Source organism: Sycon ciliatum, chromosome 2, assembly GCF_964019385.1.
Source record: "Sycon ciliatum chromosome 2, ocSycCili1.1, whole genome shotgun sequence".
Classification (NCBI taxonomy): Eukaryota; Metazoa; Porifera; class Calcarea; order Leucosolenida; family Sycettidae; genus Sycon; species Sycon ciliatum.
In genome coordinates, this window is record NC_088644.1 from 13,704,398 (window position 1) to 13,728,935 (window position 24,538).

Genomic DNA, 24,538 nt, shown 5'->3' on the forward strand with positions numbered 1-24,538 from the left:
TGAAAAAATAATAGACCGGGCCTAGTATTAATTTTGTGGAAATACGGTATGTGTACGAATGTATATTCCCCGGAAATAACGGCTGCTGATTGGCTGAATCCATGGTTTACTAGTACGAGTACGAGTTCGAGTACACTGTACGCGATAGGTCTGCGCGAGCTAGCTGCATGCTAGTGCACAAAATGAAAACTACAAAAAATGATGACGTCTTTTGAATGCTTTTTGTTTTGTTTGAATGTGAACATACGTATACATGCATATTCTTGCGCCAGTGGTTAGCATTAATTTTGCATTTGACAAGCCTCGGCTTGCCTGAGCCAAAATACAAAAAGCCAAACACAGAACTCTGTAGTTACTTTTACTTGCCTGTGCAGCTGCGCTGATTCTGACGATTGCTATGTTTCTGAGTGTCTATATTTTGTAGCTCTCTAATCTCGGAGTTATGGAGCAAAGCAGATCCCCGAGACAGAATCTGTGCAGCTGGTTCTGCGCGTACTTATAAGTAGTCTGTTTTGTAGATTCTTAGTCCGAAGTCAGCGAACGAAATTGTTGCTGGCAGAACTTGAAGACAAAAGTAATTATTCCACTCGTTATCTACAATACACGTATTGTTGAATGATCTGATTAGTAGCAATGGCGGATGCGTGGGGACGTATACAGTGCTGTGTAGGACGTTTTACTGCCAACAGTACTGAGAACGAAGCTGTGGAATGCAGCTCCGAGACGTTCACCATCGGACGATCCAAGGACTGCTCTCTGCGCATCACCTGGTCCAAGTGTGTATCAAGCAGGCACTGCGTTCTCACGCGCAAATCATCGTCTGGTCGCGTTGAAGTGAAGGATGTATCCACCAATGGCACACTGCTCAACGGCACCAAGCTAGTAAAAAATAATCCTGTGCAAATCGACTCTGGGGATACAGTGGCATTGGTACAGAAACGTGAGGACCCCAGTCAAAATCTCTCCTTTCAGTTCTTTCTGCTGAACAATGACGATTCAGATGCCACACAAGACTTCGCCATTGAAAGTTGCAACAGTCCTGTCGCCGTTGATGCTGCTGCTTCCAGTGAGCCCCTTGTTGTTACCGGCCAGAAGCGTAAGGCAGGCGATGACAGTGAGCAGGATGGTGGAGTAGCAAAGCGCGCTTTCACAGGCGGTCATATGGCTGACTCTGTCCACTCAAATTCGTCTGCAGGGTCAGGTGCGTTGAACACTGCTCCAGTTGACACTTCCAATCCACCTACGACCGCGTCTTCCACGGCCAAGTCTAGCTCGCCGGCTGGTGATAACGCCTCGAGTTCTGCGACTGCTGCTGCCGATGCAATGTTGGAAAACATGATGTGCGGCATTTGCCAGGACGTTCTCCATGACTGTGTGTCGCTGCAACCGTGTTTGCATGCGTTTTGCGGCGGCTGCTACTCGCCATGGATGCAAAGGGCCAAGAACTGCCCGCAGTGCCGGCAGCGTGTGGTGGCGGTGCGCAAGAACAACATTGTGAACAACCTGGTGCAGCTGTTCCTCCAGCAGAACCCCAGTCGGCGCCGCGACGCAGCCGAGCTAGCCGAGTTAGACAAGGCGAACACGATTAAAGACGAGACAGTGCAGGTGAGCGAGGCCCGAAACAAGAGGGATCGGCACGACGACGACGATGGTGATGATTACGGGGAAGACAGTGACGATGAATATGACTATGATGGCTATTCAGATGACTACGGCTATTCAGATTATGAAGACGATGACGATCCTATGAACCAGCTACCACCAGCAGCAAGAGCAACAGCAGCACTAGAAAACCTTTTCAACCGTGCCAATCCTGTGGGCAATCCATTTGGCCGTGCCGCTGCCGTCTTGCCACACAGTGTGTGTCGCCAGTGTCCTGGCTACATCGGGCCTTTTCGCATGCCTGTGACAAATGCACTGGCTGCTGTCACTGCTCCTACCTCTACAGGCACTGCAGCTAGCAGCGTATCTGGCACCACGACGACTGCAGCAACTACAGCAGGAGCAGCAGCAAGTGGAGCTGAAGATGCGGATTCTCGGAAAGCTAGTGCATCAAGCACACCCACCACAGCTAATCCAGCAGTGGGGAGCACGGCAGCAGCAGCTGTAGGCGCCACGGCAGCAGCAGCTGTAGGCAGTGCTAGCAATGACGGTCCAGGCACAAGCCTACCTGGCATAGTCACCTCGTTCCAGTGCAGCACGTACACACGCCATCTCCTGTGCCAGTGCTGCTTTCAGAGCATGCCGGATCGACGAAACGAGCGCAGTGCTGAGCCAATCCCACCACAGGAGTGTGCTCTGTGCAAGCAGTTTTATTGTCATCAATACTGGACGTGCAAGCGCGTTGGCTGTGCTGGCTGTCTCAACCAATTCCAGCAGATGAAGTTCCCAGATAACGTTCTTTCACAGCTTGTCAACAAGAATGCTGTTGAGTCCAAGGTTTTGACCGATCACCTCAAGGCAGAGGGGAAGACCACGTCCAATCTGCTTCAGGAGTGCGTCAAGAAGCTCGGTGATGGTGTGTATTCAACGCAGGATTCGCAGACCGGCAGGCTGACCGCGGAGGCGGTCCTGTGTTTCCGTTGTGCAGTGCGCAATCTTGGCGAGCTGGCTTTCCAGTATCGGCGAGACATTCCGGCCGCGTCGCTCCCGGAGGCGACTCGCCGTCGTCCTGATTGCCACTGGGGACGCGAGTGCCGCACGCAATGGAACAAACCGCACCATGCGGAGCGCTTCAATCACGTCTGCCTCCGCACTCGCTTTGATTAGCTCTGGTATCGGTGGTAGCAGCAGTGGTGGTATCAGATGGTATTAGCAATGTGTAGTACCCGACACTGTTGCGTGGGCTGCTGGTACTGCTTGGCTGGACTTGTGGAGCAGCACAATTCATTCACTGTGTCATCCGTGCACAATCGCTGGACGATGGTGCATTCTGCTGTTGCTACATTGCTTTTGTTCATGGGTCACGTTTCCTATTATTTGGTAAGTTTTGCAAACGTATGAAAACTGTGCAAGTGTTATTCGTAGTGTTGTTTGTGCTTTACATTGATTTTAACTTTACACTGGTCTTGTTGCGGCTCTCACTGTTGTTGTCATCGTCGTCTTCCACATTGTCGTTGTTCTTCTTGCTGTTGATGCTGTGATTGTGGTGGTGTGGGTCGTACCATGCTAATGGTGGTAGAGGTCGTAGCCATGGTGATGCTTGTATTATAGTTTCCACTTTCTGATGATCTCCTGAAGAAGAAATGATATTACGATGGTCATGGTCATGGTCAATAGTTTCCTTCGTTATTCTTACCACAAGTGTAACTGGGAGAGAGCAGGCCTGCTCGTACATCATGTCAAGTATAACTTATGGTTTAATTACTTTTGTAGCGCATTTGTGCTTGTGCTTGTGTTTCTTGCTAAAGTTACGTGATTGACGGTTTGAGTCTAGTCGAATTTCGCTACAAGGAAGAGAAGTCGGAACATTGAATACCACCAGTGACCTGCAATGTGTTGTGCACATGTGCTTATTCAAGTGTAGACTCCCTGCTCTACAGCTGACCCGGGCGGGCCCCTGCCTGCCACCGTCATCACCATGTTCGTGACTGTGTGCTGAGTGACTGCTCCCAGGTCGTATAGCGCCTGGCACTGACACTAATGATATTCTTGTGCTCTGAAAGGACTCAACACTGTTGTAAGTAAACTACAGTAGAGCTCAGTAAAATCTGCAGGAGGGGTATTGCCTGGTTAGTTCAAGTAGAATCTGGCTCCAAGCATAGGGCAAGGAGCTCTGTGCTGGCCCTTTCGGAGCTGCTTCCAAGTGCATCTCCAGTACTGGGGGGGGGGGGGCTTTGGCTCTCGATGTACATTGTATATGCTGTAGGTGCCGCTGAGTGTGGAGATACTAGTAGGACTAGCACACGTGAGTTGAGTTTAGCGACCCGTATGATTGACGATGTACTGGTAGTGGTACATGTTGTGTTTGTGTTACACCAGTGACTACAAAATGATGATTGTAGTAGTATGGTATTGGTGCCATGCCATGGGGCAGTTTGTGAATAGAAAGTCAGGAAGTACAACTACATGTAGTCTACTTGTAGTACGTTTTGGGCAATGATGTGGAATCATGATGTACATGTATGATTGCTGTGTGTGTGTGGGGGGGGGGGGGGAGGGTGCATGGGTGTTTGTAAACGTGTGCAGGCATGTGTGTGTACTAGCTCTCTATTGGTTTGCCGGGCCAACAGTGCAGCAGCTGTTGGGTCTCGACTCAGAGTGTTATGTGCTCACTTAAACCTGTGAGTTGTGGCTTACTCAGTGGACCAACACATGGCCACTTGACTCACCAAGTGGACCAGTCAGCTGCCAATGCCAGCCCTTGCACACATCCTCCCGGCTACTAGTATGTCAGCCTGTGTCATGTGCACTGCTAGACTATACTCCACTGTAATACATACTAAAAAAGTATGCGATAATCATTATTATTATTGAATCAACATAATCAGTATACAGTAGCCATATGACCCTGTCAGGTGCACTGAAAACAGACAGTCAGTGCTGTTCAATACTGCTGTTGCTGCTGTTGCGGCATACACTGCTCTACCAAACTGGACAGCAGCCTGTACTGTGTCTGTGTACATGTGTGTCTGGCCGCACAGAGACAGCAGGATATCAGGCTTGTCCGTGCATATTGAAAACTAATACTCTGACAGGCACCACACTAGAACACTGCCTTTTCGGGACTATACGAGTACTAGTACATCATTTTTTAGATGATGTCAGTGTTTACTGCAAACTGCCTAATATTCGCGGCGGATTAATGTTCGATATTGTCGCGAGAAGAGCGTAACGCGAATATTAACCAGCGTGAAAATCCAACTTGAACAATGAGCGTATGTAGGTGGCCCCAGTGCTTCGCAAACTTTTGCCATCGCAAACTCGCTGGTTCTAAGTAATCGCGACGCGAAAATTGATTGCGCGAATATTGGGCGGTTTACAGTATCCATAACTTGTGTTATAGATAAGCACTGCCGTTCTAGCTTTACAGTACTGTCGGGCGCCGAAGAACTACGGGGTCAGGGTTCTAGCCTAGCCCGTTCTTATTTTTCGTGAACACAGCTGTTTCGTGCTTATTCGATGATACAGTCAGTCATACACGTACACGTACATGTCATTCTATTTCGACAGCATGTTACAAGGCGAGGACGCACAGACTCAGTGCTCCTGACTACAACCATAACCCGGTTGGCAGAGTCCCGGTCTTCGACTATTTGAGCCGTATGGGGAACAAACCCCAATTCTGTGTAGCTTTACAGCACTATAATTATACTTCAGTAATCATTACCGCAACATAACTCTACAGTTTATATTTGTTACTAACATTTATGTATAGACATTGGTCAAAGGGGCAGCGTCAAAGGAGAGCTGCATATCAAAAGCAGTAGCCGACATGGGGAAATATTCGGCCTTTGGTCTTTACATACATTTGGGCAAATGTTTCCAGATTTCAGCAACATTTGCATTTCCAACAAATCTTATGATGAAAAGAAACAATGTAGACCGGGCCGCAGGAAGAAAGTGACAGTGCCCCCCCCCCCCCTCGACCACATACATACCGTATTTTCCGGAGTATAAACCGCACTTTTTTAAAACACTCGTAATGTACCCAAAAATAGTCAGTGATGCGGCTTTTACTTCGATGGCCCAATGAACCATGGAATACAGGGTAGATGTCTGTGTTTCGTGACAACATCAGGGTCCGGCTTACCGGCGTGACCATTTTTTCTGTCGACGTCAGACCTCGCTTATCCGGTCCTCTTTTATCCGGATCCCTCGCCATCCGGAAGAATATCGTTGGTTACCGATTTACAGCATATGCCTTGCATACATACAGTATGTGTGTTCGATTATCCGGTTCCCTCGCCTATCCGGATATTTATGAAGAAAACGGATGTGTGCGGTTATGCGAGGTCTGACCGTATACGCCAGTGCTGGCATACTCCCGGCCGGCGTGTACTCCGGAGAATACGGTACTTATACAAACACAAAGCAGAGGCATGCTCAGGGAGAACAGTCATATGGGTGGTGAATACACAGCACAAAAACTTGACCCGGTGGCAAAAGGTCCTAACCTGCATGGCACACAGGGTATCTTGCGCAATCGCAGTGGCACTGGTGGGCTGTGGGTGTTGCACATCATCTGCATAGCAAAGCATTGACAACGCATTGGCACAGCACAACGCCGTTGTAGGTGATCTACTGACATCCAGAGCTGTTAGAAATGCAGGAGTGGAGCAATATGACGAAATGGATCTCTTACGTGCCCAAATTAATGATTTTTTTCAATGTTCAGTTGAAAGCAACCTATCGATCGTAACTTGTATTCAGATTTGCAGGGGTTGGCTTAGTAGTCAGACCTACTCAAATTATGAGCACTTCAGAAATACTCGCTCGGCACACACTTGCGTTTGTCAACGTCACATGATAAGATTGCTCCCCCCCCCCCCCACCTCTCTCCCTCTCTTTCGGTCCATGCCACGAGGACACAATCATGTAAGCAACACACAGACACACACACGCACACACACACACCCGGCAAAAGCCAACAACAAACGAATTTAGATTTCCAAAGTTCTCACAGAAGCCCAACAAGCTGTGTAGACCACTCACTCGCACACTGATATCAGGGGAAGCATGAAGACAGTCAGGCTCTGAAAAAAAAAGCAGCGCCAATGAAAGTCACCGACGATGCTTTGCTTCTCCTCCGTTAGTACACTAAGTACCACGTGATCCAGCAATATATGGTAACTGTCAGCCACAAGATATTATAAGAAAGAAATTTATGATCTTTTGGCATGGAGTAAAGGATACAATGCACATGCAGGATGAGACATGCACCATAAAGTAACAAGGCTCCGAGCAAGAACAAACTGCTAGCAGCGATAATGGGTCAAGACAAGTCATGCACTTTTGCAAGGCTTTCAAAAGAACGAAAAAAGGCTCGATATACGCACACAAGACAACGAATAAGCGGATGTGGAACTGCACCGCCGAAAACAAAAATAAAAACAGCAGTAACGAAAATAGGAAATATACACCGTAGCCAAATACGGGACCATGATATAAGGGAGTAGAGTTGATGTACAGTCTGGAGTGGCATGGCCATTCAGCGAAGAGCGAGGAGAACCGCCAGGCAAAGCTTCTTGCAGCCTCTTTATCAAACAGCGCCCACAAACAAAAGATATACGGGAAAATGCAAAGGCCAGAATCAACAAATCTTTGGTCTAAATTTGCAGTGTGCTACTATTTGCACAATGGGCACACAGTGCCGAAGAAGACAGACAAGCATGAGAAGCGGGTGTAATGCATGGCAAAATGGGGAGCGTCAGCCACAAGACGATTCTCTGCCACAACCGCAGGGAGGTGGCAACGGCTAACACATCCACCAGCACCATGAGAAGCGGAAATAGGCACGCACACACAGACACACACATAAACACAATCCGACATACAAACAGACACAGAGACATGACAGGGGGAAAGAAAGTTCAGTGCGGCACATCAAGGACCTGACTGGTTAGGTGCTCGCTGCTAGCTGGCCATCGACGGCATACGAGAAGTCCTCAAAGTGGACGTCCTCGCCTTGTGCACTCTCCGGTGGTGTAAGTCGTGCTGGCTCGTTGGTGAAGTCCTCGTCGAACCACGAGGTGTCCGTTGACGACTTAACCGTGGGCTTGAACGGCGCTTCAATCTTCTTTGCCATCAGGTCGTCCCAGTTGATGCAGCTGGCGAAGAACGCGTGCTCCATGATGTCTTCGGCGTCTCGTTTACCGCCGCCGAGGCGATGCGTTGGGTCCTTGATGAGCAGACCACCCAGCAGACTGCGGGCCAGCTCCGTGATACGCGTTGGGAACTTCACCTCCTCCATCAGAATCAGCTCAAAGAGCACCTCGTGATCGCGGTTGTAGAACGGCAGACGGCCACACATCATCTCGTACATGACCACGCCGAGGCCCCACCAGTCCACCGCCCTGCCATAGTCATTGTCCTCGAGTACTTCAGGCGCTAGATACTCCGGCGTGCCGCAGAACGTCTTGGTTGTAGCGCCGTACGTGATCTCCTCTTTGCACAGGCCAAAGTCAGTGATCTTAATGTGTCCTTCCTTGTCCAGCAGTAGATTTTCCAGCTTCAAATCCCGATAGACAATACCAAGTTCGTGCAGGTACTTGATAGCCAGACTGATCTCAGCACCATAGAAACGGGTACGATCCTCCGTGAACACACGTTCCCTTGACAAGTGAAAGAACAGTTCGCCACCATTTACATATTCCATGACGAAGCACAGGCGCTCCTTGGTTTGGAACGAGTACCGCAGCGACGTTAGGAACGGGTGACGGGCCGACTGTAACACTCGGTTCTCCGTCATCGTATGCTCTACTTCATCTTTGGCAACAATCACCTCCTTCTTCAGGATTTTGATCGCGAACACTTCACCTGTTGCCTTGTCACGGCCCAGCATCACCTTACCGAATGTTCCCTTGCCAAGCACCTTGAGCATTTCGAAATCTTCCAGAACTTTATCCTTCTTGTCATCTTTGCCATCGAGACCGCCACTCTCCGGCAATCCGCCTGCTTGGCCGTTGGGTGCGGGTTCCCTCTTCTCCTTGTCGCTGTCCACGTTCGCTGCGACTTCTTTGATACATTTCATCCATGCATCGCGCTCGTCCGCACTGTCAACGCAGAATGTTCGCTCAACAAACGTGGTCCACTGCAAGCAGCGAATGATGAACGCATTCTTTTTGATCTTGTCTGCTTTCATTAGCTGGCACTTCTCCACAGTGAAGTTGTTCAGCGGATCTGCTCCACTACCAGCACTTGGCTTGTCTTTGTAGCCCAGAAACGAGCCATCGCTCTTCAGCTGAAACCAACGCGCACGCCAATTTTTGATGTATTCTCCGCGCTTATTTAGCCAGCCCTCGCGCACAACGGTCGATGTCATGGCGGACGATAGCGACTAACGCCGGAGCAGCACCACACTAAACAAGGAACGAATAGACCACGATATCCGAACACGTTATTGACAAACGCGACCCCACAGACTGCGAACACAGTTTGCTTCTCGAATGTTTGGGGGAGTCGATGAGGGCAAAACAAAACTCGCTTTCCTGCAGCACTCAGTCAGCATGCATGCATGCTCACAGTCACAGTCGAACCATGCAGTTTTTCTAGCTCCGCACACGATGTACGTGTATGATGTAGACCTACATACTAGTACTTGTACATGATTCGTAGACATACAATGATGTACAGTCATGTACATATCCGTGTACGAAGATCTACGGTCAACACTACATACATGTATGGGTCAGTCACGTCTACATGCGAAAACAGTCATGCACCATCGCAAGTCACTAGCACTTTTTCTTTGTGGTGCAGTGTAAGACTTTACTAAAAAGACTTTAGTTTGAGCATGAGGTGCCATCGACGCATCAATGATCATGGTGCCGCGAAGCAGAAGGCTCCACAAAATAATACCGCTCGTACAGCTAGCTAGTACAGTGGCGCAGTGCAACATGTGTCGGCCTGTTTACTCAAAATTAATAATTACTGTCCTTCGTTGAAACATCTCATCATAAAGTTATCCAGACTTTTCGAGAGGTTGCTGGATCCCACACAAAATCAGCGTGGGTACCGCTAGTCACCTGGTCACTGTTCCAGTTGTTCGGCTGCTTCTGCACACACTTCAAAGGCCAACGCGGCGCAGTGAACCAGTCAATGCAGTGTCATAACTGGCACGGTGAGTGACGCGAAGGACTAAAGGGACCGTCACTTAATTTTTGCCGACTACCCGCCAAAAAAATCTTTTCGTTTCACGTGTCAGACACGTCCGCGAGCGCGCGTACGACTCTCGCGGGCCCGCGCGCGCTACCTTTCACGTCAGGCAATCCAGAATCTGTTCACGCCACATGGCTGGATAGCGCGTACATGCAAACATGATTGAAGACTTGCAAAATCAATTTTTTTCCAAGTCCAGGTGCTAGGCCTAGGCAGTACTAATGCCTAATGCCAAGGCAGCTGACTTTATTTTCGGAGAGACACTACACTACTCATTGAAGTAAAAAGTAACAATGAATAGCGATATCATCTAGGAAGGATCGCTACCCTAACGCGAAGGAAAGGCCTTGCGCGGCTGCTCTACGAAGTGTTGAAGAAAGACTCATCAAAGTTAGTTGGTGGACGAACAACTAATTACTTGCTGGCGCCGGAAAACTTGGCCCCCAACGATGGTGTTTGGTGAATCATCAAGCATAATGTCTTGTAGCAGTGTTCACCGAGGAAGGAGAACGCTCTAGCCGCTGCTGTTGTCCGTTTCATCCACGTTGGGCGTTAGCTGCACCGCGCCTATTGTGTTTTAGTATTCCATGGACACACATTAGCATTCAGAGCGATTGTGGAGCCACAATTTACTTCACACAGCGTTGTATTGTCCACGAGCGCAAACTTCATTATCAGCAGTAACTGTTACTCTTCATCCTACATGTAGATTTGGAGTATACACGGCCTTGTCACGACAGCGACAGCTCTACAGAGTGTTCAAGTGAGAAACATTAATTTCTATTGTTGGTGGACGAATAAATGGCTGGTTCCGAAAAAACACGGCCTGCACCGATGGTGTTTGGTGGATCATCAAACAGGGTGACCAGCAGTGTTCACCGAGGAAGGAGAATGCACTCGCCACCACTGCGATTCATCCAAGTGGGCGTTAGCTGCGCCGCGCCTATTGTGTTTTAGTATTCCATGGATGCACACTAGCGTTCTCAGCGATTGTGGAGCCACAACATATCTTCATGCGGCTTTGCACTGTCCAAGAGCAGAAACGTCAGCAGTGACCCTTCATCATACATGTAGATTTGGAGTATACACACCATGCGCCAATGGGCCTTGGCACAACAGCGGCAGCTCTACGGAGTGTTCAAGTGAGAAACATTTGTTTCGACTTTTGGTGGACGAACAAATCGTCGGTGCCGAAAAACGTGGCCTGCGCCGATGGTGTTTGAACCATCGAGGGCTCCGGAAGCAGCAGCTGAGCCAGATCAGCCAGTCTTTTCCAACTCTCAGTTGCCGGACTCCGTGCTGCAGCTAGCAGCACTGGCACCAGCCGGAAATATTTTTCCGCCGATACCCGTTACTTCCAGTTCTGTCAAGGGCATAACTGGAATCCATTGCCAGGTGATGACTTTTTACTTTATGTGCTATTTTGCTGCCGAGTTGTTCAGAACTTTTCAGCCCCGATCTGTCCATGTCTACATGTCAGCCATCCGCAAACTTCATGTGGAAGTTGGCTTTACCTACCCGTCAGGCCCAATGACTCTCCTCGCAAGGTTCCTGTCGGGCATCAACAGGTCATCATCGACACAGCGTCATCGCCTGCTGATAACCACTCAACTTCTCAGGGAGATTAGCCGGCATGTTGCCTTTCCACGGATGTGGCACCGTCATGACAAGGCCATGCTAAGGGCAAACTGACTGCTTTATTTTAGCTTTACATTACCGCAGTCAGTCCAGCACAATACGCCAATCGTATTTCACTATTACTCGCGTGTCATAATTGGGGATATGGGCTGCTCCGCCCTATATCCCTGATATTCCAACTAGACGAAAAGTGTGTTCTGAGCCTGTATCGCGTATAATAGGCTCATCGTAAAACAAATAATAAGTCTTAAAAATCAGGGTTCACGTGACACTCGGGTTCCAGCCAAGTTTTCCGCATCCGCAGGAACGCTACCCCCCTCTTGAATCATAGCATAGTGGACTCTGCAATGAACAGATTATGAAACTCCCTGCAGATTTACTACGATCATTTCTGGTGACTGGTCTTGGGGCACCGTGGAAGCTGTGACTGGTTGCCAAGTTTTGTTTTGTGACTGAACATGGGGCATTTGTGACTACTTCGAAGCACAGCTCTGATTGATCACAGAGTCTTACTGTTGTGAATATTTATATCGATTGAGAAGTCAAGCAGCCACGGGGCGCTGGCCTTGCAGCTGTGAGTATGCATACGGTACATATTCACATGACTCTATTGTATGCTGGACACTGCTGGTCCATTGTTGCAGTGTGTAAGTGAACTGCAGAACCTATTCCGTGATGAAACACCTACTCTTGAAAGCCTGAATGTTTGAGCTAATAGTCTTTTACTTCACTCTCATGCTGCTCATATAACTATACCATACGCCAGAAGACCCTAAGTTAGTTCTAAGATTTTGTGGACCATGTGACCATGTGGTACTTTCACTCTACAGCCAAGTCAACCTCTTCGTCAACACACAGGGTTTTCCTCAGACACAAGCGAATGGTTTACTCCACTCTGGAGAAGAACACAGTTTGCTTTCTCGAACACCAACCGCAGATAACTACGGAATGTACTTCAGAAGTAGGAAGTGCAACAACTGCTAGAATATTGAACTGTCGTCCACACAAAACAACTTGATAAAGACAACTGAAAACCAAAACACATGCAACTGCCAACATGCATGTAACAGCAACTGCAAGCCAGAACTACAGACTCCGCGCAGGGAGGAACAGGGGAAACAGAGGTAACGCTTCCGACTCCGAGAGCTTCGAATAGCAGCGGACAAAACAATCCATCAACCTTGCGTGTCACCTTGCGCTACCGCAAACGAACACCTATGGATGCACAGTGCAGCACAGACTCAGTGCATGCACGGTGTAATAACTGGAGTACATGTAAACCGACAACGGTCACCTTGCACCCTATGCAGTAAGTTACATAGGCGGTGCCAACAAAAGAGCAGGGTTCCGTGTATCGTGCACACTCCAATGGCACAGCAGAACATTTTCTCACCAATAGCCACTGCTAGCTGTTTTGTCATCTTGCTGTGCCAAATGATGCTGTATAGACGCGCCAAGCAGTGCTGTTCTGAAGTCATTCAGTTTCCATTGTGTCCCTGCATCTGAAAAGCCTCGCGATTCGTCCAGTTGAATCAGCGTTCGGCATGATCCGTATCTTGGTCACAGCACCGTGTGACGATCTGGTGACATCAGACGGATATAATACACAAGAGACAATTGTGATATTTCTACGTTGTGTTAACTTCAGATACATAATCTAAATAAAAGGGGGGTTGTCAACCGACAACCGCTCTATTTAGTTGCTTTTCACTCTTTAGATGAAAATTCTTTTATTAATTATGTCTAAAAATTATGCGGTTGTCAGTTGACAACCACCCTTTAATTTACACTGCAGTTGCGTGATGTCCACCACTTTCTGTACATAATCTAAGAGTACTAAAACAGCCACTGACTTCCAACTACCAAGGGAAAGCAAGCCCAAGCGCAGGAGAACCGTGCGCGCGGGTACGTGACATATAATATCGTAGTAGAGCTGGCAGGCAAGGCATGATCAGGGGTTCAGGCCCTGCCTGTAAACGCTCTGATTGGCTCAAACCCTGGCAACAATCACGTGACATGTCTGAAAATACAAGTAGTTGCGATTTATGCTGAAGTTCAAACTGACGGAACACGTGCAGCGCTACACCATGAACCGTGTGGAAACAAAAATAAGTAGAGGAGACACGGGATAACAGACATGAACTCAGGGTCAAACTGATAACTGTGAAACGTGAATGCATGCAGTATATGGAGCCAAAACAAAGTCACAGAATTCAGTACGTAACAAGTACTACACACTAACCTCGTACATGAGAATGTCACGACACCATTTGAATTAGCTCTTACACCCCACTTATGTTTCAGTCAGTAAGAGTACACATGCGTACTTACGTTGACTCTATTTTATCTGACTTGTCCAACACCATCGTTGTGAGCCTTCGGCACTTGGGAATACACAGGACAGATAAGATAGCAGCAAGAGCATCTCCCCGCTCTGTGAACACAGCTCAGACGCCATGCTTCATGATTGTGTGCCCATGGAATACAAGGACACAATAGGCTTGGTGCAGCTAACGAAATGGATGAACGGTCGACGGCCTGAGTGTTCTCCTTCCTCGATCAACACTGACAGTCACCACATACCATGCTTGATGTTTCAAGCACCATCGGCGCAGGCCACGTTTTTCGGCACCGACGATTTGTTCGTCCACCAAAAGTCGAAACAAATGTTTCTCACTTGAACACTCCGTAGAGCTGCCGCTGTTGTGCCGAGGCCCATTGGCGCATGGTGTGTATACTCCAAATCTACATGTATGATGATGGGTCACTGCTGACGTTTCTGCTCTTGGACAGTGCAACGCCGCATGAAGATATGTTGTGGCTCCACAATCGCTGAGAACGCTAGTGTGCGTCCATGGAATACTAAAACACAATAGGCGCGGCGCAGCTAACGCCCACTTGGATGAATCGGAGTGGTGGCGAGTGCATTCTCCTTCCTCGGTGAACACTGCTGGTCACCCTGTTTGATGATCCACCAAACACCATCGGTGCAGGCCGCGTTTTTTCGGAACCAGCCATTTATTCGTCCACCAACAATAGAAATTAATGTTTCTCACTTGAACACTCTGCATGATCTGTAGAGCTGTCGCTGTCGTGACAAGGCCGTGTATACTCCAAGTCTACATGTAGGATGAAGAGTAACAGTTACTGCTGATAATTAAGTTTGCGCTCGTGGACAATACAACGCTGTGTGAAGTAAAGTGTGGCTCCACAATCGCTCTGAATGCTAATGTGTGTCCATGGAATACTAAAACACAATAGGCGCGGTGCAGCTAACGCCCAACGTGGATGAAACGGACAACAGCAGCGACTAGTCTAGAGCGTTCTCCTTCCTCGGTGAACACTGCTACAAGACATTATGCTTGATGATTCACCAAACACCATCGTTGGGGGCCAAGTTTTCCGGCGCCAGCGAGTTGTTCGTCCACCAACTAAATTTGATGAGTCTTTCTTCAACACTTCGTAGAGCAGCCGCGCAAGGCCTTTCCTTCGCGTTAGGGTAGCGATCCTTCCTAGATGATATCGCTATTCATTGTTACTTTTTACTACAAGGAGTAGTGTTTCTCCGAAAATAAAGTCAGCTGCCTGGGCATTGATTAGGCATTAGTACTGCCTATACTAGGCCTAGCGCCTGGACTTGGAAAAAAATTGATTTTGCAAGTCTTCAATCATGTTTACGCGCTATCCAGCCATGTGGCGTGAACAGATTGCTTGACGTGAAAGGTAGCGCGAGTACGAGTCGTACCTGATCGTACGCGCTCGCAGTCCGCGGACGTACGTGTCAGTGACACGTGAAACGAAAAGATTTTTTTGGCGGGTAGTCGGCAAAAATTAAGTGACGGTCCCTTTAGTCCTTCGCGTGAGTGACAGGACTGCAGGGGTCACCATGGTCACCATGGCCACAATCTGTGACATGTGCCACATCTGAACCAGCCACTGATCTATGCCTGGTAGACTATGCTCCTCTCCACTGTACTCCACTCCAGTCTCCAGTGCAGTCTAGACTAGTAATATTCATTCATTTCACATTTTCAGTAGCATTTCAGTATCTCAATCCCACATTATAATACAATGTAAATACCGGTAGTACCAGGTCAGAAGAGCTCAGACCTTTTGTTAGTGTTTACGCTTGTTACGGTACTTGCGCTGTTCTTACATGACTCAGTGAGGTCGCTGAGAGCTGGGATCCCAGTCCTACATGTACTGTATATAGGCATAATGCATAGGGAGTAAGGTCGTCCTGGGGTAAGGGAGGTGTGGTGCCCGGGGAAAGACTGAACAACTAGCAACTTTTGCAAGTGCGGCAATAGTGCTGGGGGCGCAGCCAAGACTGGTCGTGTACTAGTTAGCTACATAACGTCATAAGGCATAGAATGATACAATGTGTCATGTAGATACTCATACTATAGAACAGGTCAACTCTTTACACCATCATGTACAGACGAAGATTTATGTACAGACGAAGCATGTCTACAGCGCACTGGCGACGTAAATGCAGACAGTTCCAGCTCGTAGACGTCGACGTAGTCGTTTCATGCAACTCCACGGATAGGTGCTAGCAGTAAGACACACTGGATCGACTGAACGACGTCGCCGACGGAGGCGTGCTGCGCATGCGTGGCTGGGTTGTTGACGTAAAAGAATAGGTGGCACGATACGATGGACGTCTGGAGAGCCGGAGTGTTGGAGAGGTCTGTCATCGATATGTCATCGTGGTCACTATCATCAAGGGCGCATAACTCCACCATGGTGCCACTAGTACTAGTACTGAGGCACTAGTGCTGTCAACGCCTGTCCACAGTCATGTACATGTACATGACTGTACATGCAACAGCGTGAGATGGCTAGGACTGTACAAGCCATGTAGCCATGTAGGAGTCCATCACTGGCCATGATGTAGGAGTCCATCACTGGCCATGGTGTATTTTTAAAACGGTATGGCTTTGTTGTGAACTACGGAAGGGATCACGAGTAAGAGGCACGATCGTACAAAGACTGTCAATGAGCAGAGACATGTTTCATATTGCATGGCAAAAGCAACAGTTACTGGCTACACAACTAATACTTGGCTACAAGTACAACATGTTGATTATCTATGTACAACATGTTGTTTATCTACATCTATGTACAACATGTTGTTTATCTACATCTATGTACAACATGTTGTTTATCTACATGTACATGTATGTACAACATGTAACGTTACAAAAGACTAGTTTAAAAGTCATGTACATGTACATGTACGTAATGTCGTTGCATTTCTTTGTTTGATTCTTTGACGCTTCACTGACCAACCAGCATAAGACTTAGGCATTGGCGGATAATGCTGGAAAAGGTGGCAGATTCTGCTCGAAAAGCAGTGAAATTGGCAGAACCATACAAACCTTATGGCGGGCAATTCCTCGAATTATGCTCCATTTCTTTATCCACATACCAAACATGCATGAAACTTACCAGAAAAAGTACCGAATTCTGCCGGCATTATCCGCAAAGGCCTAATAAGACTACGTGCAGCCACACTTTGCACGAAGTGCAGTAGCTGAGGTCTCTGTTGACTGTTGTGCTACTCAATAGCGGCGAGAGCACACAGGACCAGTCTCTGTCAGGAACAGGAAGACTGTCTTTGCTGACCTAATGGATAGAGTCGCTCTGCTGTAAATTACTGTACTAGTTTTAGGCTTTATAGCAGTTGGAATCCATTCACGAAACGTATCCATTTACTTCTCAAGATCGTATACCTGTACATGTCCCGGTATATGATTGTACTTGTTAGATTTTAACCAGTGTTAGGTTATTATCATGATTGTACTTCTGGCTAACAGGTCCCTTGACAACAGGTCAGAGTGTTCATTGTGGGTGCTGACTGGTCAGCACTTCAAAGCTTTCATACATACATGTACATGTACACAAGGTTCAGCGGAAGAATTTTTGTAAAGAGAAACAGTCTTTAATCCGAGTTCCTTGCTCAGTCTACGCAATCATCAGGAGACAGTCTCCTGATGATTGCGTAGAGCAAGGAACTCGGATTAAAGACTGTTTCTCTTCCACTGATCCGTGTGTGTGTGTTCTCATGGCGTATGCAAGACGGTCCCAGTTCGCCATGATTGCTAAGTACATCCTCGGAGAGCTAACTCTAACATACCCTCAGCCAGAGTCAGGTTCGAATTCAACTACAGAATATAATAATTATATCCTGGCTCTCTCTCTCTCTCTCTCTCTCTCTCTCTCTCTCTCTCTCTCTCTCTCTCTCTCTCTCTCTCTCTCTCTCTCTCTCTCTCTCTCTCTCTCTCTCTCTCTCTCTCTCTCTCTCTCTCTCTCTCTCTCTCTCTCTCTCTCTCTCTCTCTCTCTCTCTCTCTCTCTCTCTCTCTCTCTCTCTCTCTCTCTCTCTCTCTCTCTCTGTGTGTGTGTGTGTGTGTGTGTGTGTGTGTGTGTGTGTGTCTCTCTCTCTCTCTCTCTGTCGCTCTGTGTGTGTCTCTCTCTCTGTCTCTCTCTCTGGCTCTCTCTCTCTCTCTCTCTCTCTCTCTCTCTCTCTCTCTCTCTCTCTCTCTCTCTCTCTCTGTCTCTGTCTGTCTGTCTCTGTCTGTCTGTCTGTCTCTGTCTGTTTGTCTGTCTCTGTCTGTCTGTCTGTCCCTCTCTCTCTCTCTCTCTCTCTCTCTCTCTCTCTCTCTCTCTCTCTCTCTCTCTCTCTCTCTCTTTCTCCCGCTGTCGTTGATATGTAACAACAACGACGACAACAACAACAACAACAACAACAACAGCAACAACAACAACAACAACAACAACAACAGGCAGGAGTGCCTCAGGGCTCAGTCCTTGGACCACTGCTGTTTCTGGTGTACACCATCGACTTGCCTGCCAGCACCAGGTGCGGCCAGTTTGCCGACAACACAGCCCTGGTAGTCCTCACCTTCTACAACGGAAATCGCACCTCCCCCTACCCCTCATCATCTCACACGCATAGAGCTACTAGTAAACAATGCATACTCTCAGAAATGTCCTGCAACATCGCCACCTCGGCATCATCTTTCAGCATGACCTAAGATGGACAGCCCAACTTGACTTTGTGCTGCAGAAAGCTGTAAAATCATTAATTTTACAAGTAACACCCCGCTCTCAATCCCAGCCCTTGACCGCCTTGAGCCAATCCAGCACAAGGCGGCCAGAATTTGCCTCCGTCTCCCCCTCTTCACTCCTCTCGATCATTCAGCACTGCTCCATCGGCTCAAATGGCCGACAATGTTCTCTCGCCGAAAGTAAAGCTCGCCCTTCTTGCACATTCCATAAAATACCAATATGCAACATAACACATATGCATACATGTACTAGTACTATGATGTAGATATAATTATGCCTACCGCAATCAGGCAGGTAACTGGTTATTTTCGTTGTGTAACTACCAACAATGAACACAAATTGTATTATATATTCGTAGTGCGTCTCTTCTGAGCTCTCTACAATGGTCCACGCATTGAACCTTCCGACCAGCTGTGGAGTATGCTCTAACTGCGCACGCCAACATGGGGAACGGAACAAGCGATGGAGCACGCCACATTGAAAACCTATTGCGGGCTACAATACACATGAAAATAACACGTAAGATTCCGAACTTCGGAAGATAGAACGCCACAAAGGACTTAGGTGTGGAATGGACCCCATGCCAGCCATAGACCAACACTGTCACAGGCATTCCAGTCATGACTTCTTGCATGGACGGTTTGAACGACTTCCTCAGTCAGACTCAGAGCAACACCAAACCCTTGCAGTCGCGAGCAGGCATTGGACGCTGGGGCACACCTCCACGGATGCTGCGCGAGAAACACCTGTTTGCATCGGACAGGGAATGGTGTCGATCATGTCCGGACAGGACTGCTGCTTTCCAAGAGCCCCATACTACTGTATAGACCCTAGGCATAGGGTTAGGTTGTTATTACGAGTCCATTCAGTGTCCGTCTCTATCAGTGAATCAGTCACGACAGTGTGGCCGGGTGTTCTGCCTCCTGGTAATCATACGTCAACAGTTGTGTCTGCAAACACCCTCACTTCGCTGACTGTGGGTTTCCATCAGATCCGGGAGGTTTAGTATTGTTACGTAGCTAAGGACTCGGAGCACAGTACAGCAGTAGTGTTGATACAGTTACCTAACCAGGTACAGGTACACCCAATACAACTCCTTGGCTTGTATGCGACTGAGCAACAGCGTTACTAGTATTCACCAGTCGGTACTGCATGCCTGCTGCTTTCTACTTCGCGGTGTCTGGGGACGGGTGTGGCGGTGGTGTCCATGACTGCAGACCAGGGGGTCGGCTTGCATCACACTTCACAGAAATAAGCAATATTGCCAAAGAGAAGCACAGTCCACGGAAGTGTCTACATAAACATACCGTTTTGTGCAACAGAATCTTGATCCAACTATTACTTTAATACTAGTACCTGGTATCAAGTTATGTGTACATCACAATAACAATCATTACGAAATACGTGTACAGTACCAGTAGATCGTGCGACATTGACGATGAATTGTGTGTTATTGCCTACAAAGGAGGCTGGGAGCTCACGCTTTTCCTGTTGACTTAATTAAAACTTGACTGACTCACGACCGCCATCCAGAGCACACGAGAAGTCCATCGAACCTTCCACTCGGCAAACCTGCAAGAAAGCATCACTACCTGCTCACGAAGGTTCGGTCGGAGAATTCCCTCATCAGTTGAGGCTGAGTAGGCTGATGAAATTGTGCTGCAGGAGCACGTGCACGCACTTATAGTATCATGGTATTATAAGTTGTATTGCTCCAGCAGCCCCAATACATATGTATCACTAGGGAGTACGATGTCGCTTCGTTTCCGACGCGACTAACACCATGAACACCTCGCGAACTCCAGACAGTAGCGTGATATACATATATGAGTCAGTGTCGCACATTAAGATAAAGGTGCAGAACAGAACAAACGCTGAGCCGCTTGATAATGAGGAGGACCGTTGGGGCGTTGACCATTCACAATACTGTTGCTTCCAAACCAGCTACACCATGTAAGTCTGTAAGTCGCAAGCCCGCGCTAGCGCTGTGGGGACAACATACTCCAAACAGGTTACTGGTAGTGACTTGAGCGATATGTTGCTACCGACGTGGGAATTCGTGCCTTTCCCGCCGACTTTACACTTGTGACTTGACTGACTCACGACCGGACCGCCGTCCAGATCAACAGAACACACAAAAGTCATGTACATTGTACTAGTACAGTATAATATGTCCACGGCACGAGATGATATCCCTCGCGCGAGAAATTAGTATCAGTTGGTAATACGTATCCTTGGGGACCATGCCATTCAGACCATGGTGATGTTTGGGGCTGCTAGAGGCGTGGAGTCCACTCTTGCAGCACATTGGCCAACGCTCGATGAGTGTGTGTGTGTGTGTTATTGGAGGCAGGAAGTGGTGGTGCTACCTCGCAGCTTTGCCGACTGGAAGATTCGATGGTGTTCTGAACGGCAGCCGTGAAGCTAGTGCAAGTGTCCAGTCAAGTCAGCAGGGAAAGCGCGAGCTTTCACGTAGGGAGCAACACACAATCCATAACATTTACGATGATGTAGTCTATATGCTTCATGTTGATTTCAATACTACTGTAGTAGTCTCACCAGGCAAAGCTAGGAGAAAAACGAAGCGAGGGAGAGTGATGAGAAATGGCAATCTTCATTATTGAATGAAGTGTCTGCAACACATTTATTGAATACTCGTAGCAGAACAATGGCTGTTTGAGCAATGGCTTTGGAGGCGAAACGTTGTACATGTAGTTTCTAAAGACGGTGTTAGTGTGCAGCAGACATGTGGCTGTACACTCTGTCATCATTCTGGTTATGTCTTGGTGCAATTTCTCAGCCTTTATCCTAGTACTGAGCGACAAGAAGAGATCTCCATGGATACAAGTAAGCGTTAGAATGCCACACCTACAACGTGCATGTACAATACTAGTACAATACTACATGACGGATTTTGGTCAAGTTCTTTGGGTACCCTGATGCGTCCCGCCAAATCCAGCATAACCAAGGCTGGACTATACAGGCATGTAGTAGAAACGGTGTCACCAAGAGTATAAGGAGCACCCTTGGTGTCACTAATTCTTCCAAAAAGTAAGCTTTGGTGAGCGAAGGAACAAGGAAATGGTGGGGTAGGGGTGGAGCCCGCAGGCAGGCAAGGCTATACATGTACGTAGTAGATGTGGCCTTATCGCCAAGTTGTTTGTACTGAGTTGCGTTTTCCTGCAGCACTCACGCGTGTTTAGCTAAACAATGTAATTTCCGGCTACATGTATCTCACTTAATTGGCTGAGCTTTGTTTTCCTCCCTGTTCCTTTCTTGGCTGAGCTTTGTTTTCCTCCCTGTTCCTTTCTTGGCTGAGCTTTGTTTTCCTCCCTGTTCCTTTCTTGGCTGAGCTTTGTTTTCCTCCCTGTTCCTTTCTTGGCTGAGCTTTGTTTTCCTCCCTGTTCCTTTCTTGGCTGAGCTTTGGTTTCCTCCCTGTTCCTTTCTTGGCTGAGCTTTGTTTTCCTCCCTGTTCCTTTCTTGGCTGAGCTTTGTTTTCCTCCCTGTTCCTTTCTTGGCTGAGCTTTGTTTTCCTCCCTGTTCCTTTCTTGGCTGAGCTTTGTTTTCCTCCCTGTTCCTTTCTTTCCACTGTTTTCTTGTTTTCTTTTGTACTTTTACCATGGCTGGTTATCGCCCTCATCTCTGGGGTTGCTCCCCACATTCGAGCAATGCGTGCACATGCTACGAGATTGAGTTTAATAATAATAATAGCCATTCTTGTAGGATGCATCACGCAGGATCGAGTTTCCATGGGAGGAAACTGTAGTAATCTTCATTACGATGGATGCACTATGCTGCAGGATCAGCCCGGCTTGGGGCGGTCACGAATGCAGCGGCCGTCAAGGACGCCGCATTTGCCTTGGGTTGTGGAAGTGACACAGCTGGCATGCTAGACGCGTCTCTCGTATCCCCGGGCCAGGGAGGCTTTTGGGGTTCGGGTGGCCCGCAAGTATACCAAAATATGTGCACATCTGCTTCACTGCAGGGCAAGATGGGGTGGGGAGGTTTGCCGGGGGCCCGCTCTTATCTGGCTAACCTCGTGGTTGTAGTGAGTGGTCTCTGACTCAGACAACCATCATTTGCCAGTTTGTAGATTGCAAAGACGCCAGGTTTTTCTCCCTGACCTTTGTTTCCGTCCTACCGGCATGCACGGATTCATGCTAGAGCAGGAAGTACAGTGTACTTGTGCTAAGATAGTAGTTAGGGACTCAGCAGACTCAGCAGAGTCTAGCAAGACACAACACGTCTGGGTTGAAGTTCAGCCATATACAAGAAGCATGTGCACGCTAAACAGTTTGGTGGTTGTTGTGTGAGTGGACATGTGAGTGGCCACGATCATGTGGTGGTGGTGGGGCAATTGTGGTAACCACCACGAAACCTGACCAAATAGGGTTGTTGCACATCAATCACAGATTCACAATACCTTACCAGGGCAATAGCCAGAACAAAAGTGAAGGAGGGCGGGGATCAACGGACCCAATATTTTGCGATTTTACCGCCATTTTTGTGACGCCATGTTATGCTGTGCTACTACATGATATGTACATATAAAAAGGTGTTTGCTAGCACTCTGAAGGGTGGTGCATTCGTTTTGAAAGGGGGCGGTCAAAAAGTGAAGGAGGGTGCAGCGCCCCGCCATGTCGCTTTGGCGAGAACCCTGCTTACATAGCAGCCACGTTCCAACCCCACTCAACCCCTGAAAGTACATGAAGTTGGTTTCTCCCACGTGTACATGTGTACGTGGAACACATGCCTCCTGCTGAACTTGACACTTAACTGACTGACTCGCGACCGCCGAAGTCGCTACTTCTAAGGAAGTACATTGTGCACGGCCATAATTATACTTCAGTAATGTGTTTATGGATTTACTTCAGTAATGTGTTTATGGATTTACTTCAGTAATGTTATACCTGTACAAATGTATGGGCAGCACTATCAAGTGAGGAGCAGCCGGGTGGTGTCAAGAAAACTCTCGCCAAGAAAACCTTAGTCCGAAATTTGCGAGAAGAGCTTCAGTCTACTGACCATAATGGCGACAATCAGAGTTGTCTGCTAGTTAAATGGCTGATACAAACCGTAACCACCTGTAATATGGTCCTGGTTGGAAATGTTAGTGATCCAGAACATGTAACATAAGAAAGGACGCATGGGTTACGAGTTAGGAGTAACTACCCACTACTGTAGCAAGATAATAAGCAGTCAGAACGTGCGATAACTACGCACAACACTGACAGACTACTGAGACATTCAACGACCTGCCACCTAGTTCTAACACTGTGACATCATCACAGTAGAGTAGTGTTTCGCACTGGATACGTGCTAGAGCTAGGTGTCAGGTTGTTGAATGTCTCAGTAGCCTGTCAGTGTTGTGCTTAGCTATCGCACTTTCTGACTGCTTATTATCTTGCTACAGTACTGGGCAGTTTAATACTCATAACTCGTAACCCATGTGTCCTTTCTTATTCTTACATTCTACTTTTGGCTCAGTACCCAAGTTCGATCCAGAACACGGCATCAATTTGGGCCCGGGAGCTATTTCGGATAAGTGAAATCACTGACTTATTTTCATATCATGCCGTACTACTACATATTGTGTGTGTGTGTGTGTGTATAAGGCTAGCACAGTGTACAGTGCACACTAACTTACAGTAGAGTGCCAATTGTCCGCACCCCTCCAGGCGCGGGGCTGTCGCCAAGAGGCAAGGTGTTTGGATGAGGAGTATGTTTGGATAAGGGAGTGGGCACACATCAATCTAAACCATGCACATTCCCTCATATCATTTCTCATCATCATCATAGTCTCTTCGGCAGTTCCACAGGAATTGGACATACTCCAGCTCCTCAAAATTACATCATGGGGACTAAATTTGACGCCAACCTGTTGCTATACATCCTGTGCACCATTTTCAATGGTAATTTGGGTGGGGGAATCAGTAACTTGAACTCATTTTTGCCCTTTACTTTCAGTGCAAACAGGCATTTCAGATAATCGACTGCTCGGATGGT

The 24,538-nt window shown here is 47.9% G+C and overlaps 2 protein-coding genes and 1 long non-coding RNA gene across 3 annotated transcripts; 1 reads left to right on the forward strand and 2 right to left on the reverse strand.

Moving 5' to 3' along the window:
• The first annotated feature begins 292 nt into the window (after positions 1–292).
• On the forward strand, positions 293–3,475 carry LOC135808834 (E3 ubiquitin-protein ligase CHFR-like). Its single transcript, XM_065322064.1, has one exon. It carries the CDS (start codon positions 634–636, stop codon positions 2,767–2,769), a length of 2,136 nt encoding a protein of 711 aa, XP_065178136.1. The 5' UTR covers positions 293–633; the 3' UTR covers positions 2,770–3,475.
• A 3,218-nt stretch (positions 3,476–6,693) lies between these two features.
• Positions 6,694–9,161, reverse strand: LOC135808835 (RAC-gamma serine/threonine-protein kinase-like). Its single transcript, XM_065322065.1, has one exon. It carries the CDS (start codon positions 8,981–8,983, stop codon positions 7,562–7,564), a length of 1,422 nt encoding a protein of 473 aa, XP_065178137.1. The 5' UTR covers positions 8,984–9,161; the 3' UTR covers positions 6,694–7,561.
• A 2,335-nt stretch (positions 9,162–11,496) lies between these two features.
• On the reverse strand, positions 11,497–15,055 carry LOC135808837 (uncharacterized). The gene is made up of 2 exons (XR_010552132.1): positions 13,789–15,055; positions 11,497–13,037 (listed from the first exon to the last, which is right to left on the reverse strand). It is a non-coding gene; the product is annotated as an uncharacterized LOC135808837 (long non-coding RNA).
• Positions 15,056–24,538: the final 9,483 nt, after the last annotated feature.

What these genes read in the sequence shown, in the direction of transcription:
- LOC135808835 (XM_065322065.1), bottom strand. Translation starts at nt 8,983, where the DNA reads ATGACATCGACCGTTGTGCGCGAGGGCTGGCTAAATAAGCGCGGAGAA.
- LOC135808834 (XM_065322064.1), top strand. Translation starts at nt 634, where the DNA reads ATGGCGGATGCGTGGGGACGTATACAGTGCTGTGTAGGACGTTTTACT.